At 32.3% G+C, this 13,378-nt stretch overlaps 1 protein-coding gene across 5 annotated transcripts in view; it reads right to left on the bottom strand.

Moving 5' to 3' along the window:
- Positions 1-6,965, bottom strand: part of LOC145334889 (uncharacterized) — a 40,746-nt gene extending 33,781 nt beyond the window's left edge. For 4 of the 5 annotated variants that reach the window (XM_080180504.1, XM_080180505.1, XM_080180508.1 and 1 more), the window contains exons 1-4: positions 6,612-6,965; positions 5,193-5,246; positions 4,464-4,555; positions 1,252-1,442 (exon numbers count right to left, since the gene is read on the bottom strand). In XM_080180504.1, coding sequence (XP_080036630.1) covers positions 1,252-1,442; positions 4,464-4,555; positions 5,193-5,246; positions 6,612-6,653 — 379 coding nt within the window. In that variant the 5' untranslated portion in view covers positions 6,654-6,965. Of the gene's footprint in view, positions 1-1,251; positions 1,443-4,463; positions 4,556-5,151; positions 5,247-6,611 lie in introns of all 5 variants that reach the window. The other variant, XM_080180506.1, reaches the window with a different exon arrangement.
- Between the last annotated feature and the right edge of the window lie 6,413 nt (positions 6,966-13,378).

Below are 13,378 nucleotides of genomic sequence, written 5' to 3'. Positions count from 1 at the left end.
TTTGTTTGTACCTAAGGATCTGACTAACCGCTGAACCGATCGGGATCTCCTTAAAAGGGTAGCTTCTCATAGGTCCCGGGAAGGTTTAGAACTATTTTGGGGAAGCGTACCACAACCCTCCCAAGAGAAATCGCCCCTAGAAAAAATTACCTCCCCCCCAAAAAAATTTAAAAAAAAAATTTTCTTTACAAATTTAAAAAAAGAAATTGGGTTATCAAATTCTACTCCACCCTACTCAAGTGCCGCTAGTTTCATATAAAGCATCAATCGGTTCAGTGGTTACGGTAAGAAATATGTAAACGTAAAACAATAAAAAATACTTATTTAAATATTATAATTGCTAATAAAGGTTTAAAACACTATTTTAGAAATTAAGATATAAGAAATGTTATAATTTTAAAAATCTTAGAAGAATTAGGTGAAATCTTTTTAGAACATGTCTTACTTAAAATTAAAAGAATCTGAATAATATATTCATCTTGGTTCAAATTAAAATTATTTCTCTCAGTTTCTTAATGTTATGATAATTTTCTCAGAGAAAGAGAGAGAAAAGAAGAGAGAGAGTGTGCAATAGAGTGAGAGAGAGAGAAAGGGAGATAAAGATAGAGAGAGATATATTCAAAACTGTGGTTTCTCTTAGATTTAAATATATCTAGCTATCTCTTTCTATCTTTCTGTCTATCTATCTATCTTTATATTCTGCGGTTACTGTGCATTTCAAACTAAAATAGCAATTTCAAATTTTGGTTTTACATTTGGAGCTTACTCACACACACAAACATAAACACACACAAACACACACACAGACACACATACAAACAAAAGAATATATTTTTCATTTCATTTAAATCATATTATGTCTGTGTTTAGAGAAGGTTATAGTTATAGGATTTACAATTTTAAAGAAAGAATGATAGAGAAAGACAAACAGACAGATAACCAAACAAACAGACTGATAAAGAAAAAAAAAGTAAGAAGAAAATAAATAAATGTTTAAAATTCTGTTATCCTATAAGAGAAAGTAATAAGTTTTTTGTAAGTACCTTAAGTTTTTGATAACTACTGAATAGATCGATTTTTCCATTTTAAGGAAGCATAGAGTATTTTTTGCCCTATCCTATGCCTTTTAATTCATTAATCTAAGGTTGAGAGTTTAATTTTTTTAGATAGCGAAACACAATAAATATATTTCTAGTACGGTTTTATAAACAGTTGACTGCGGATATGCATTTAAACAAGTATCACTTTCCTTGCCGCGCCCGCTGCGGCCAATGATCCGCAGATCATTGAACTTTGCCACGTTGTTCTTCATGACCGCGGTGTTGTTTCGCAACTCGCCACAGAAGTTTTCATCGTTGCCGACGCGCAGATTGACAACTGTCCCATCCTCGATGTCGCTAAGCGCGATCACCTTGAAGGCCATCGGCAGTGTCTTGTTGGACCTGAAACAAGAATAGAACAAGATTATTAAAAGCGAAGCTTTCTATAACCAGGGTAGGTCCGTCCGTCCGTATGTCTGTAACGGATAGCCTTTATATTTTTTTTAGATATGTTTCATCGTTTTCAAACTTTGCCTGATGATTCCTGTAACATTTAGGTACATTTTAAAAAGCGTAGCAACCATATTATCATTACCATAAAGTCGGTACGTCCATTCCATACATGTTATTCTAATCATCTGATATTTTTAATAATTATTCATTGAACAACATGGTACAATATTATAAGCAATATTGTAATCAAGTCATAAAATTTAAAAATGTCCTTAAACAGTATCCTGTATTCAAGCAATTTTGCAACAAATTTACATCCAATGCTTATTTATACATATATAATTGCACTACTTTTGCATCTCATTATCCTTGTAGTAAAATAAAAGAATTAAGTATGATAATGTTTTATTTTAGTTTTAATTCAACTCTTTAACTATTCTTGATTCCCCCTGTCTTCATACTCATGTCTGCCTCAGGGATCTTAAGGGATAAGACAATAGATGATAAATTAATGCACATCCCTAATGATGACTTACAAAGTACCCCTTCTGTAGATTAAGTAAAAATTGGTATACAGTTTCGACATTGCAAGTTTAAAACTTTAAAATTTCAGATTTAATAAAAGTACTCAAAGTTTGTAAGCCAACAAATGCGTTGTATGTAAAACATTGGGCACCAAAAAAGTTCGAGTCCAATGTCTTCTCCCTTCCTGTCTCTTTCCCTATTTCATCAGAGTTTTGGGGGGTTTATATAGTTCAACTATTTTTTGTTGTTGATTGCCTTACAGCTAAATGTCACAGAGAGAGAGAGAATGGGGACAGCGACCTGTTTATTACACTAGTCCCCAAAGTTTTATAATAAAGTTTTCTTATTTGTTGGCTAAACAACTTTAAGGACTTTTAATGAAATTTCATTGGTTGAGTTATGAAGTTGAGTATTCAAACGTTTCAACCACTAATTTTAATCTACAGAAGGAGTAATTTTGTGTATTAACAATGGGGATGTACATAAATTTATCGGCCATTGTCTTATCTCTTTAAATCCCTGAATATCAGCACAAGGCTTAAAATTTGCTAATAGGTAGATTTTTTGTGTTGTATAAACATATTCATTTTGATGAGAGAAAATCATATCAAATAAAGGAATTTATCTATTTCTCAAAAAAACCTTATAATCACTGAATTTCTTGATATTTAAACAAACTTAGACATTGAATATCAAAACGATTTACATGCTAATTTTTAACAAAGAAAGTCTATAAGATTAATTAATACATTTTTCTCGTTTGTTATCATATATCTCAGAAATGGACGGACTTTTCAGGTAATCTTAATAATTGTCTACGGGTGGTTTTAGTCTATTAGTTAAGGGTCTATCTTTAAAGAAATGCTTTAAAGGCTAGGGGTTAAAATGCTAGTGCATACATGATCAAGTATCATTTCCTTAGATTTCTTACGGGAATCTTTATAATAGTTCCAGGCTGGTTTTAGGCTATTTTCCTAACTAACCAGTGCAGAATTACCCAGAGAGAGAGAGGGGACAATGGACTGTTTATTACAATAGTCCCCAAAGTTTTATATAAACGTTTTCTTATTCGTTGACTAAACAACTTTGGGGGAATTTAATGGATTTTTGATAGGTTGGTTTATTAAGTTGAGTGTCCAAACGTTTCAACCACTATTTGCAATCTTCAGAAGGGATGAACATCAATTTTTCTGCCATTGTCTTATTCCTTTAGATCCCTGATAATAACCTGTCCCTGCCTCCCTGAGTTAGACAAGATACATTGAACTCAGATTCGGATTAAGGAATCATTTCAGCGACGACACGAAATGTTCTATCAATTTCGCAATGTAAATGTTTTTTTTAGAACCGTATCTACTCTATAAATAGATTATGTCTGTACATTCACCTATCACTAAAACATCTTTTGTTCACATTTACAGCTTCTTTTTTCCTAATGACGGGTTTTATAATTTCAAAAATGGAATTTGATCAAAAAACTTTTATTATTGATCCTTATTTTTGGTTTGTTTAGGTTATGTAAAGGTTTAAAAGTACCCGTAGTATCCCATAGGGATTAAAGCCCCCGCAGATTCAAGATTGAAATAAAGTAAGAAGGGATGTTCGCAGGTTCAAAATACAAGTTTAAGTGAAAGAACCAATTTTATTTAAATACAAAACAAATTGGAGATTTTCTATCAATTTTTGATTAAATTTGTTAACGTTCTTTTATATAAAATCAGATAACAATTTTGATTTTATAAATAACTTTTAGCAGTACTTATACTTTTGGTGTGAAAAACAGTGTTTTTTTGTTGTTGAAATGATCAAATGTCAGTTTTAGCATTATATAGCAGATTTACAAATTTTGCCATGTTTTGTAATGTAATGGTTTTTTTCTTCAAGCTAAATGTACAGTTATTTTGTTTAGAATTTAAATCAGTAACAAATCTAAATTTCCTTTTAAGATGTTAAAAGATAATATATAAATAGTGGTTTGGGTAAAAAGGTTATAGAGTTAGGATTAGGTTAGGTAAAGAAACCTAAAGATAGTCCTGTAGGGTTGGAGCTATCAATTTACCAAAATGAGGGACCAAATTGTCAGGGGGAAGGGACATTGGACTATGAATTATACTGGTACCTTAAGTTTTGTAAACACGTTCTCTCATTTGTTGATTTTTAAACTATAAGGGAATTCTTTTGGTTATACAAATTAGCAGTTACCTAACCTTTTCACCAATAATGAATATCAATTTGTCACACATTGTCTTATCCATTAAGATCCCTGCAAACTATAAAAAATTTGGTCTGCGGAAGGTGTCATGTGTGACGTCATAAATATACATCTAAAAAGGAAGGATGAGATGTTGGAAGTTGGAAAAGAAACCCCTTATAGAAATATGAATAATAGACGTATTTTTATGACGTCACATATGACACTTTCCGCTGTCCCGAACAATTTCTCACCTCCAATGATTGGGGAGGGCTGTGCAGAGTACATTGGGAGCCCCTGTCTTGACTAACTCCCCCGGGTGCTCCGCTAAGATCTCAGATACCTGGTACAGCAATAGATATAGAACATCTAGATATACACTCTCTAAATATGCCTATTGGGAAACATTTCTTACGTAACTCGGGTAGAAAGGGTTCAAATTAGCCAATAGGAAAAGAGTGAAGGAAAAATACGGCCATATTATTGGTTAGAAAATTTCTTAACTAAAACAGCCAATAGGAAAACAATAGAGGAATAATACAGCCATATTATTGGTTAGAAAGTCTCCTATCTAAATCAGCCAAAAGGAAATTAGTGGAGGAATATTCTAGCCAAATTATTGGTTAAAAAGTGTACTATCTAATCAGTCATTAGAGGAAAAAACAGTAGAGGGAAAATACCGCCATATTATTGGTTAGAAATTTTTTTGTCGCTTGTATTATCAGAATGAATTTTATGAAACTATAATTAAAGAAGCGCTGGAAAGTGTCATTTGTGACGTCATAAATTCTGTCTAATTCCATCTTTAGGGGGCTTCTTTCCCACTTTTCCTCTAATCCCTACTTTTTAGACGTATTTTTATGATGACACATATGGCACTTTCCAGTGCTTCATAATTAAAATAATCTGCTATGAATCTATTTTTAAAATTTGACGGATTACATTGCAAGATTGAGCATCTAGATGTTGAATATCTATTCCTGTCGCTCTGCCCACCACCATTCCGGCGGATACATTGAGTTCGTCTTCTCCTCCATCTGAAAGTATGTATATAGGTTGGCTGTGTTTATTACCCTAGGAAAATGGGGAAGGGATTTATGTTAAGATTTGACACCAATTTCTCCTTTTTAGGCAAGATTTTGATAGGTCTCTGGATCATTCTGTGCCCCCACTACCCCTGAATTTATATCCTTAATGGATGTACTGCATTTTTAACTAGGTTTTGCTGTGGCTGTGTAAATGGACGCAAATTAACAACATTAAATATTAACAAAGGGTTTAATTCATTTACTAGACCCAAATTCCATTAACATTTTCAATAAAACATAATGTTATATTCAAAGTATTTTTGAAAACATTTGATTTTGTTGTTGGGCCGAAATTTCTCTGATTTCATTATTTATCATTGCATTTTTTAAAAATTCAGAAACTTTATTTACTTCCCCTCTTTCCTATATTTTTCTGTATAATACTTCCTTGTTGTAAAGAGGGGTAAAAAATTGAATGTTATCAGAGAGAAAGAGGGGACAATTAGCTGTGTATTATAGTGGTTCCCAAAGTTTCATAATAACGTTTACTTATTCAGAACCTTAACTTCTTTGGGGACTTGTACTGAAGTTTGATTGCTTTGTTTATTAGGTTGAGTGTTCAAACGTTTCAACTACTAATTTTAATCTACTGATGGGGTAATTTTGTGTGTCATCATTGGGGATGTACATAAATTTATCGGCCATTGTCTTATCCCTTTAGATCCCTGGAATGTTATACTAATAAAAATAAAATTTTGTTCATTTTTCTTAATTTATGGTTTTTTCTTTAATTTAGTCCAAAAAAGAGGCCTAAAAACAATTATACATAGTTTAAGTACATTTACATCATTAAAAGAAAAAGGTTAGTTTCATTAATAAATTTAGTCAACTACCTTAATATTTATTGACCCTTTATTTAGCAGAATACTTTTTCGTGAGATTTTTCATGCAATAAATCTATAGTATAGTATAGATGTATATAACCAGACAACTACCTGAATCCTCCTGCTGAGGACCCTTTTCGTCTGCTAGCAAATTACTTTCTACTCTTTTGTAACGACTTGGCTGTGTTAATATTCCAGACGCTATTGGTTGATTTTCTAAGACATTATTTCAAAGTCGGCACAGGGTCCTCGGGAAGGGGACACACCGTTATTTAACCCCTTCCTCCTCTATTGTTTTACCTTAGCATTCAAAATGTTTTAAAAGAACTACCATTTTCAAATGTTCTTTTTGAAGACAACGCTTAGGATGTTAAGGTTATATATTTAATATTATGAGCGTTTTCTCCAATAAAACGTAAATTTTTTTTGTAAAAAGACACTTTTCTCTAACTTTATTGTTTTATTAAAAGAATTATTGAACTGTTCTCACCTTAGATTCTTGGGTTGGACCAGACACCATTCCGTTGGCCATAGAATATCCACAACTAACTTCGCAAATTAAACATTAAATACTCTATATCACTGTATGTACCCTGCTGCCACCTTGTGGTCAACTTTAGTACTAAATTCTTAGTTATGTTTCTGTAATGTACACTAGCGCCATAAAGTGGTGGAAATTGGAACTATATTACAGTCTCTTTTTGCTAAACTAGAGCCATTAACTAGATTCTTATGAAACACAATACTATCAACACCTATTGGTTAAATTTTAAACTATTTTTGGTAAGTTTTTTTTCAAGTTTTACCGTCAAATGCTACAAATAAATATAAACTTAATATCTTTAAATCTGAAAATAAATAAAAAGTTATAAATAAAAGCAAACAAATTAAAATATAATTTAAGTTACAATGGTAACACTATGTGTGTGGGTGTGTGTGAGAGAGATAGGGAAGAGAGAGAAAAAGAGAAGAATTTTGCGTTACAGAAGAACATACAGACAGAATGACAGACAGAGAGAAGTATTTTCACTTATAGGGAAGCTTTTCTATTGGAAAAAACAATGTGTTAAAATGTAAACTCTAATCATATTGATATGAAAATGCAATGATTTGATGGATTATGATAGAATATTTACAAATATAAACATTCTTAATACTAAAATAACTTTGGGATTTTGATTCTTTCTAACGTTATGACGTCCATCTTGGTCTTGTAATGTCTAACTCCCCCAAATTTGCAATATCTCCTCCCTTTTATGTGTCGGGCCGTTTATCCAGTAGGAGGGGAGGGGATGGGGTAAAGGAGGGTGTTGGGGGAGATCGTTTATTTAGCCCGCTACAAAGTTCACTTTATTTTAGAACATGAAAAACTGGTGTAAGATCCAAGTAATAATAAATCCATTCTAAATAGTAAGTAGGAAACTAAACCAAGTAATAATAAATCCATTCTAAATAGTAAATAGGAAACTAAACCACTTTTTGTATTAATTCTAATTATTATAAACTAGGGTAGGCAATATTTTTCTTAAAAACAGGGTTCTTAAGGGATAAGACAAATGAACTATAAATTGATATACAACCTTAATGATGATATACAAAATTACCCGTTCTGTATACTAAATACCAATCAAATTGACGAAGCCCAATCTGTCCCACTTTTGAGCAAGACGATTCCCTAATCTCCCATCTCTTTTGAAGAGATTTTCTTCCCCCCTTCCCTTTTTCTTTTCCCTTTATATGACGTCATATAGGAATCGTCTTGCTAAAAAGTGGGACTAATTGGGCTTCGTCTATTATTTAAATTATAATATCCCCTCCCTCCCTTTGCTACAATACTCTATTTTGCTTTGATAATACAAAGTAGTAAAGATTTCGATGACTGATGAACTGATTGAGTTTCCAATCTATGAAAGCTTTACATATAAATTGATATGGTTTTAGGCTATTTTAGATTTAAGTCTTTGGATGGTTTTAGCCTATCTTTCCTACCCTTTCAGTACAAAACCCAAAATGCTGGGAGCTTTGTTTTATATTATACTTGTCCCTGCGGCTGTTAAATTTGAGTAAAAAGTTGTGGGAAAGGGAAGTTGCAACTCTCCACAGACAAGGAATGGTTTTAGGCCATTTTATTTTATTTTAGTAATTTTTGTGTGAAATTAATCGTCCCTAGCATCTATGGCTCTCTATTTGAAGGGGAAGGAGGATTAGAAAATTGACTTGAACGTCCCTAAAATTAAGATCTCAATTGGTTCAGTGGTAAGCGAAATTTAATAGAAAAACAAATTTAAACTTACTAATTTAGTTAACAGTATGATACGATAAAATCTATGAATTTTAGCTTTCAGTAAATATAATTTTCTAATAAAATTATTAGTATCGTTAATGTAGTATCAATTAGCATTAGGCATTACTGACATAATATCGACATAATAACTTTAAGTCGACATAATCTTACAGCACACAAGAATTGACTGTAATAAATCTTAGAATGGCCATGACTTTCATAACATAAAATTATGATAGATTAAATTCTTACAATTATATCACAATAGACTGAATATATTAGATAGCCAACACCTAAGCTATCCATTTGAAAATGAGTAAAGCTGGTAACTGGACAAAATGTCACAAAAATCAGCCATGTGACGTCATAAAAATGTGGGAGATGAGAGGAGAAGTGAAGAAAACCCCTAAAAAAGAGATGACGTCACATGGGTGATTTTTTGATACACCTTGTCAATGTCTAGTTACGTAAAACTAGACCTTTTGATAGGTACCACTCCCAATGCATATCTTAACCAACCATTTTATTGCATGTAGGTCCTAACTGTGCATGGTAATAAATTGCTCCTGTTAAGGGCTAAGGCATTCCCTCTACTTTCATTATGAAATTAACGAATTGACATTTGGTACAACTTTTAAAGTCGCTTCGGCTGAGGTTCGAACCTTTCCCGTCAAGCTACAGCCGTGGGTTCGTCTATAGACCTATCATAAAAGGTGACAAGCCTAAAACTAGAACAACTTATGGAGTAGCTTCGCGACTTTTGTCAAATTTGTAAAGGAAATACGGATTTTTAAACATACTAGATCAAACTTCTTACAAAAAAACTTATTCTGAAAAAAATCTTGTAAAAAGACAAAGATCTGAGGGGATAAGACAAATAAAATAAATTGATGAACATCCCCATGGATGATAAACAATTACCTCTTCTGTTAATTAAAACTATTGGTAGATCAGTTTGGACACACAAGATTTAATAAAAGTTTTTTAGCCAACAAAAATGGAAATTGAATTTTCAAAGATTTTTTTGGCAAATTCAAAAATCGTTACGGGATTGCTTTTATTATTTTTTCCTAACCTAGCTTAATCTAAACTTTTTTACCCCTTAATGGTTTCACACCCTTTTTGTCTAATTGCTGTGCACGCCACTGGTTAAAGGTGCATTGCAAAGCAGGGACAGAGGGTACAATTGACTGTATATTACACTAGTCCCCAAGTTTTAGAATAACGTTTTCTTATTCGTTAGCTTAACAACTTTGAGGACTTTAATAAATTTTGATTGGTTGGTGCATTTATTTCAGTGTTCGAATGTTTCAACCACTTATTTTAATCTACAGAAGGGGTAATTTTGTGTTCATTGGAGATGTACATCAATTTAACGGCCATTGTCATATCCCTTAGATCTCTGAATGCAAAGGAAGTTATTTAACCCTATTATTTTCAGCCAGGGATTTAGGTATGAGTAAATAAAAGAAAACAAACAAGAATAACAATTAATCGCATCGTATTATAGACAGATTTACGAAGAAAGAAAAATGAAAAAAAGGCGCTTGAAGGTGTCATGTATGACGTCATAAAAACATGTCAAAAAGGAAGGATGAGAGGATAAGTGGTAAAGAAATCCCCCAAATAGTGATGGATTTTAACGTAATTTTATGACGTCACACATGACACTTTCCAGCGCGTATATATCTTTAATACGGTACGATACAAGATTTTTCAGTATGACTCAGAACCGGGTTTAATCCATCGGATATTAATCGGTTTCAAAGCCATACTTTAGCAGCAAAATAAGTAATCAAAATCATCCTATTCTATAAAGGAGCTTTTTATTTGCCCGTTAAGATCTCAATAACCACTGAACCGATTTAGTTCTTCATTTTTGAGAAGCCTTACATATAGTCTCGCGGTGGTTTTAGGCTATTTCCTGCTCTCCCTCCGCTATAGTGTTTTAGGTAGTAATGCATAGATCAATTAAATATCTTTATTAAAAATACACTCTTCCTTAATTCCTTGAATCTAATATACAGTGTTTTTATATTTCCTTAAAATAATGTTTTAATTAATAATAGGTTCATTAAACATTAGGTTATTTGATTCAATTAAAATTTAACAAGGAAGACTTTGACGTTAAAAGCGAAGCAAATTAGGTTTATATATTGTTATGTTAGCATGTTTGTATGTCAAATAAGATCTTTAAACGGCTAAATTAATTTTAGATCACAACTTGAATTCATATATAGTGTTTAAGTATATGTTTTAGGCTGTTTTGTTTGTGTGGGTTGGGAGTCACCTTCCCAAGAGAAATGCTCTAGAAAAAAAAACAAATTCCCCAGATAAATACCCCCCTCCCCATAAAATGAAATCTTGAAATAATTTGAATATATTTTGGGGACTCAACCCCCCGTAGTACTAAACCACTAAAATCTTGAGAAATGTATTTTTAATTTCATTTTATAATTTAATAAAAGAGTTTTATTTAATCTACCTTTTTAAAAAGATTTATATTACTACTTATTTATTCTTTTTCTTTGAAATTTTAATATTTTAAATATTTTTGATGACTTTAAATCTAAATTTCAGGTTTTCTATAATTTTAAAAACCATTAATGGAACACTAAGTTATGATCTACATTAAAGATCAAATATTGTAATTATGTGTTTCATCTCTAAAACGCTGGAGGAGGGTTTAATATACATCCCCAATGATAATAAACAAAATTACCCTTACTGCAGATTAAAATTATTAGTTTGAAACGTTTGGGCACTGCAATTTTATAAAAGTACCCAAAGATTTTAAGAGATTTTGTTTATAAAACTTTGAGTGCCAGTATAATTTATTGTCCAATGTCTGTCCCTTCCGGAGTTTAAGTTTATTTAATTTGTACAATAAAATAATACAAACGGCTAGAATGATTAATATTTTAAGGTAGAACACTAAGATTTGAAATGGTTAGGGCTATTCTATAAGTAATAAATATCTCAAAGTTATCGTCTATATGCAAGTACATTAATTTTAGAAAAGCCACGCTTAGCAATCACACAAAAAGGATTATGTAATAAAAACTATGGTTTGAAATACTTATGACTATTCCATCATGAACAAATGCATAAAAAGCTAAAATTCATGGATGTGCATCAATTACAGAAAAAGCTACGTAAAAACAATGATTTAAAACACATAGGACTATTCTATCATTACTAAATTAAACAAGAAGAGGTATTATGGCGTTAAAACTATGATTTTATCTTTTTTATCACAATTCACCATCTACAGCCAGCCGTAGCCGTCAGAAATACTAAATAATACTAAAGGCCTTAGTAAGGTGTTCCTAACCACCCCTCCCAAGTTCTTCTCCATTCATGGGGTGGTGTACACCCCCCCCCCCCCCACCCTTCCCTACCTACAGTCAAGAATACCCAGAAATTCGGAGCGCTAAGCAAACCGGCCTAAGATCGGCGGAATAGATAGATAGATAGTCAGTCAGACATCAAAGAGAGCGAAAAGGGAATGGAGTCGGGGGAGAAGGGGTAATGAAAGATAGTTGAAGAGGTAAGAGGAGGTGGGGTGGCCAATTTGCCGCCGACAAAACCACTTGGCGGCAAATTTTCAGAGCTCTCTCTCTCTATCTTTCACTTTAAATCCCTCCTATTTCTTGCTTTTACATTTTTCTCGTTCGCCGATTTTTTTTTCTTCCGAATTTTTATCTGTAAAACTTTTTGAGAGGGGAAAATTCGTTTACATCTTATTTACCAAAAGAATGTAATATAGATAGTTAAATAGATAGAAAGTAGTTTAATTGAAAATATAAGGTTTTTAGATGAAAATGTAGTTAGTTTAAACTTTAGTGAAGCTTTAATGTTGATTCTAGGATGGTTTTACGCTATTTTATTTTAAGAATAATCATTTGGATGGTTTTTTGCTATTTTTCCGCTCACTCCCTAACCTCAGAGCCCCTAGAGAGATTCTAGAAACGCATCCGCTAGATTATAAAAAGTAAAAAAATATATATCCGTCGGATGAAGCTTAATATTTCGCTAACCGCCGGACCGATTGTGCTCTGCATTTCGGATTAATTTACTTTCTGAGTGTAAGTTTCAAAAATACAATTGTCGGAAAGCAAAGGTATTAAACTTTGGCAGGTAAAATTGTCCTATTAATTTTAAACTTGTCATAATGATTCCTATAACAGTTTGGTACAAATTAGAAAGAATTCCACTTATTCAGACATAGTAACGATATGACATGACGTAAGGACATAACCTTGTCATAGAGTAGCTGTTCTACTAAGAACAAAAATTGCGGTAAATTTTGGTTGACCATAACCATGGTCAGGGCCATTTATGTATATTCAGACATTTTAATCCATTTCAATCATGTTTATCAGGTAAAAGCGGGACAGCGGAAAGTATCATGTGTGACGTCATAATAATACGTCTATTATTCATCTCTTTGTTGTGGGGTTTTCTTGTCCACTTCTCATCTTATCCTTCCATTTTAGACGTATTTTTATGACGTCACACATGACAATTTTCCGCTGTCCCGGTAAAAGCGAACATTACCTTTCTGTTAATCAAAATTATTGATTGAAACGTTTGAACACTGCTTTGAATAACAAAATCAAGATTCAATGAAAGGCCCCAAAGTTTTTAAGCCAACCAATAAGAGAACGAGATGAAAGAAACTTTGGGGACCAGTATAACTTAAAGTCCATGTCCTCTCCCTACCTGAATTATATCCAAAGCAGAGACCTAACCCCCAGGGATTTAAAGGGATAAGATAATGACCGATAAATTAAAGTACGTACCCAATGATGATACACAAAATTACCCCTTCTGTAGATTACAATTGGATGCATGCCAAATAAATCGTTAAAGCTTTTTGAAAACTCTCCCAGAATATATACCTTTCATTTTAAAAAAACAAACAAAGAATTACTGCAAGATCAATTTGTCCCCCCTTCATTTAAAACTAG

This window comes from Acartia tonsa, chromosome 13 (assembly GCF_053477335.1).
Source record: "Acartia tonsa isolate MP-2025a chromosome 13, ASM5347733v1, whole genome shotgun sequence".
Lineage (NCBI taxonomy): Eukaryota > Metazoa > Arthropoda > Copepoda > Calanoida > Acartiidae > Acartia > Acartia tonsa.
The sequence above is the reverse complement of the archived record's forward strand: the minus strand, read 5'-3'. Positions and strand labels throughout refer to the sequence as shown.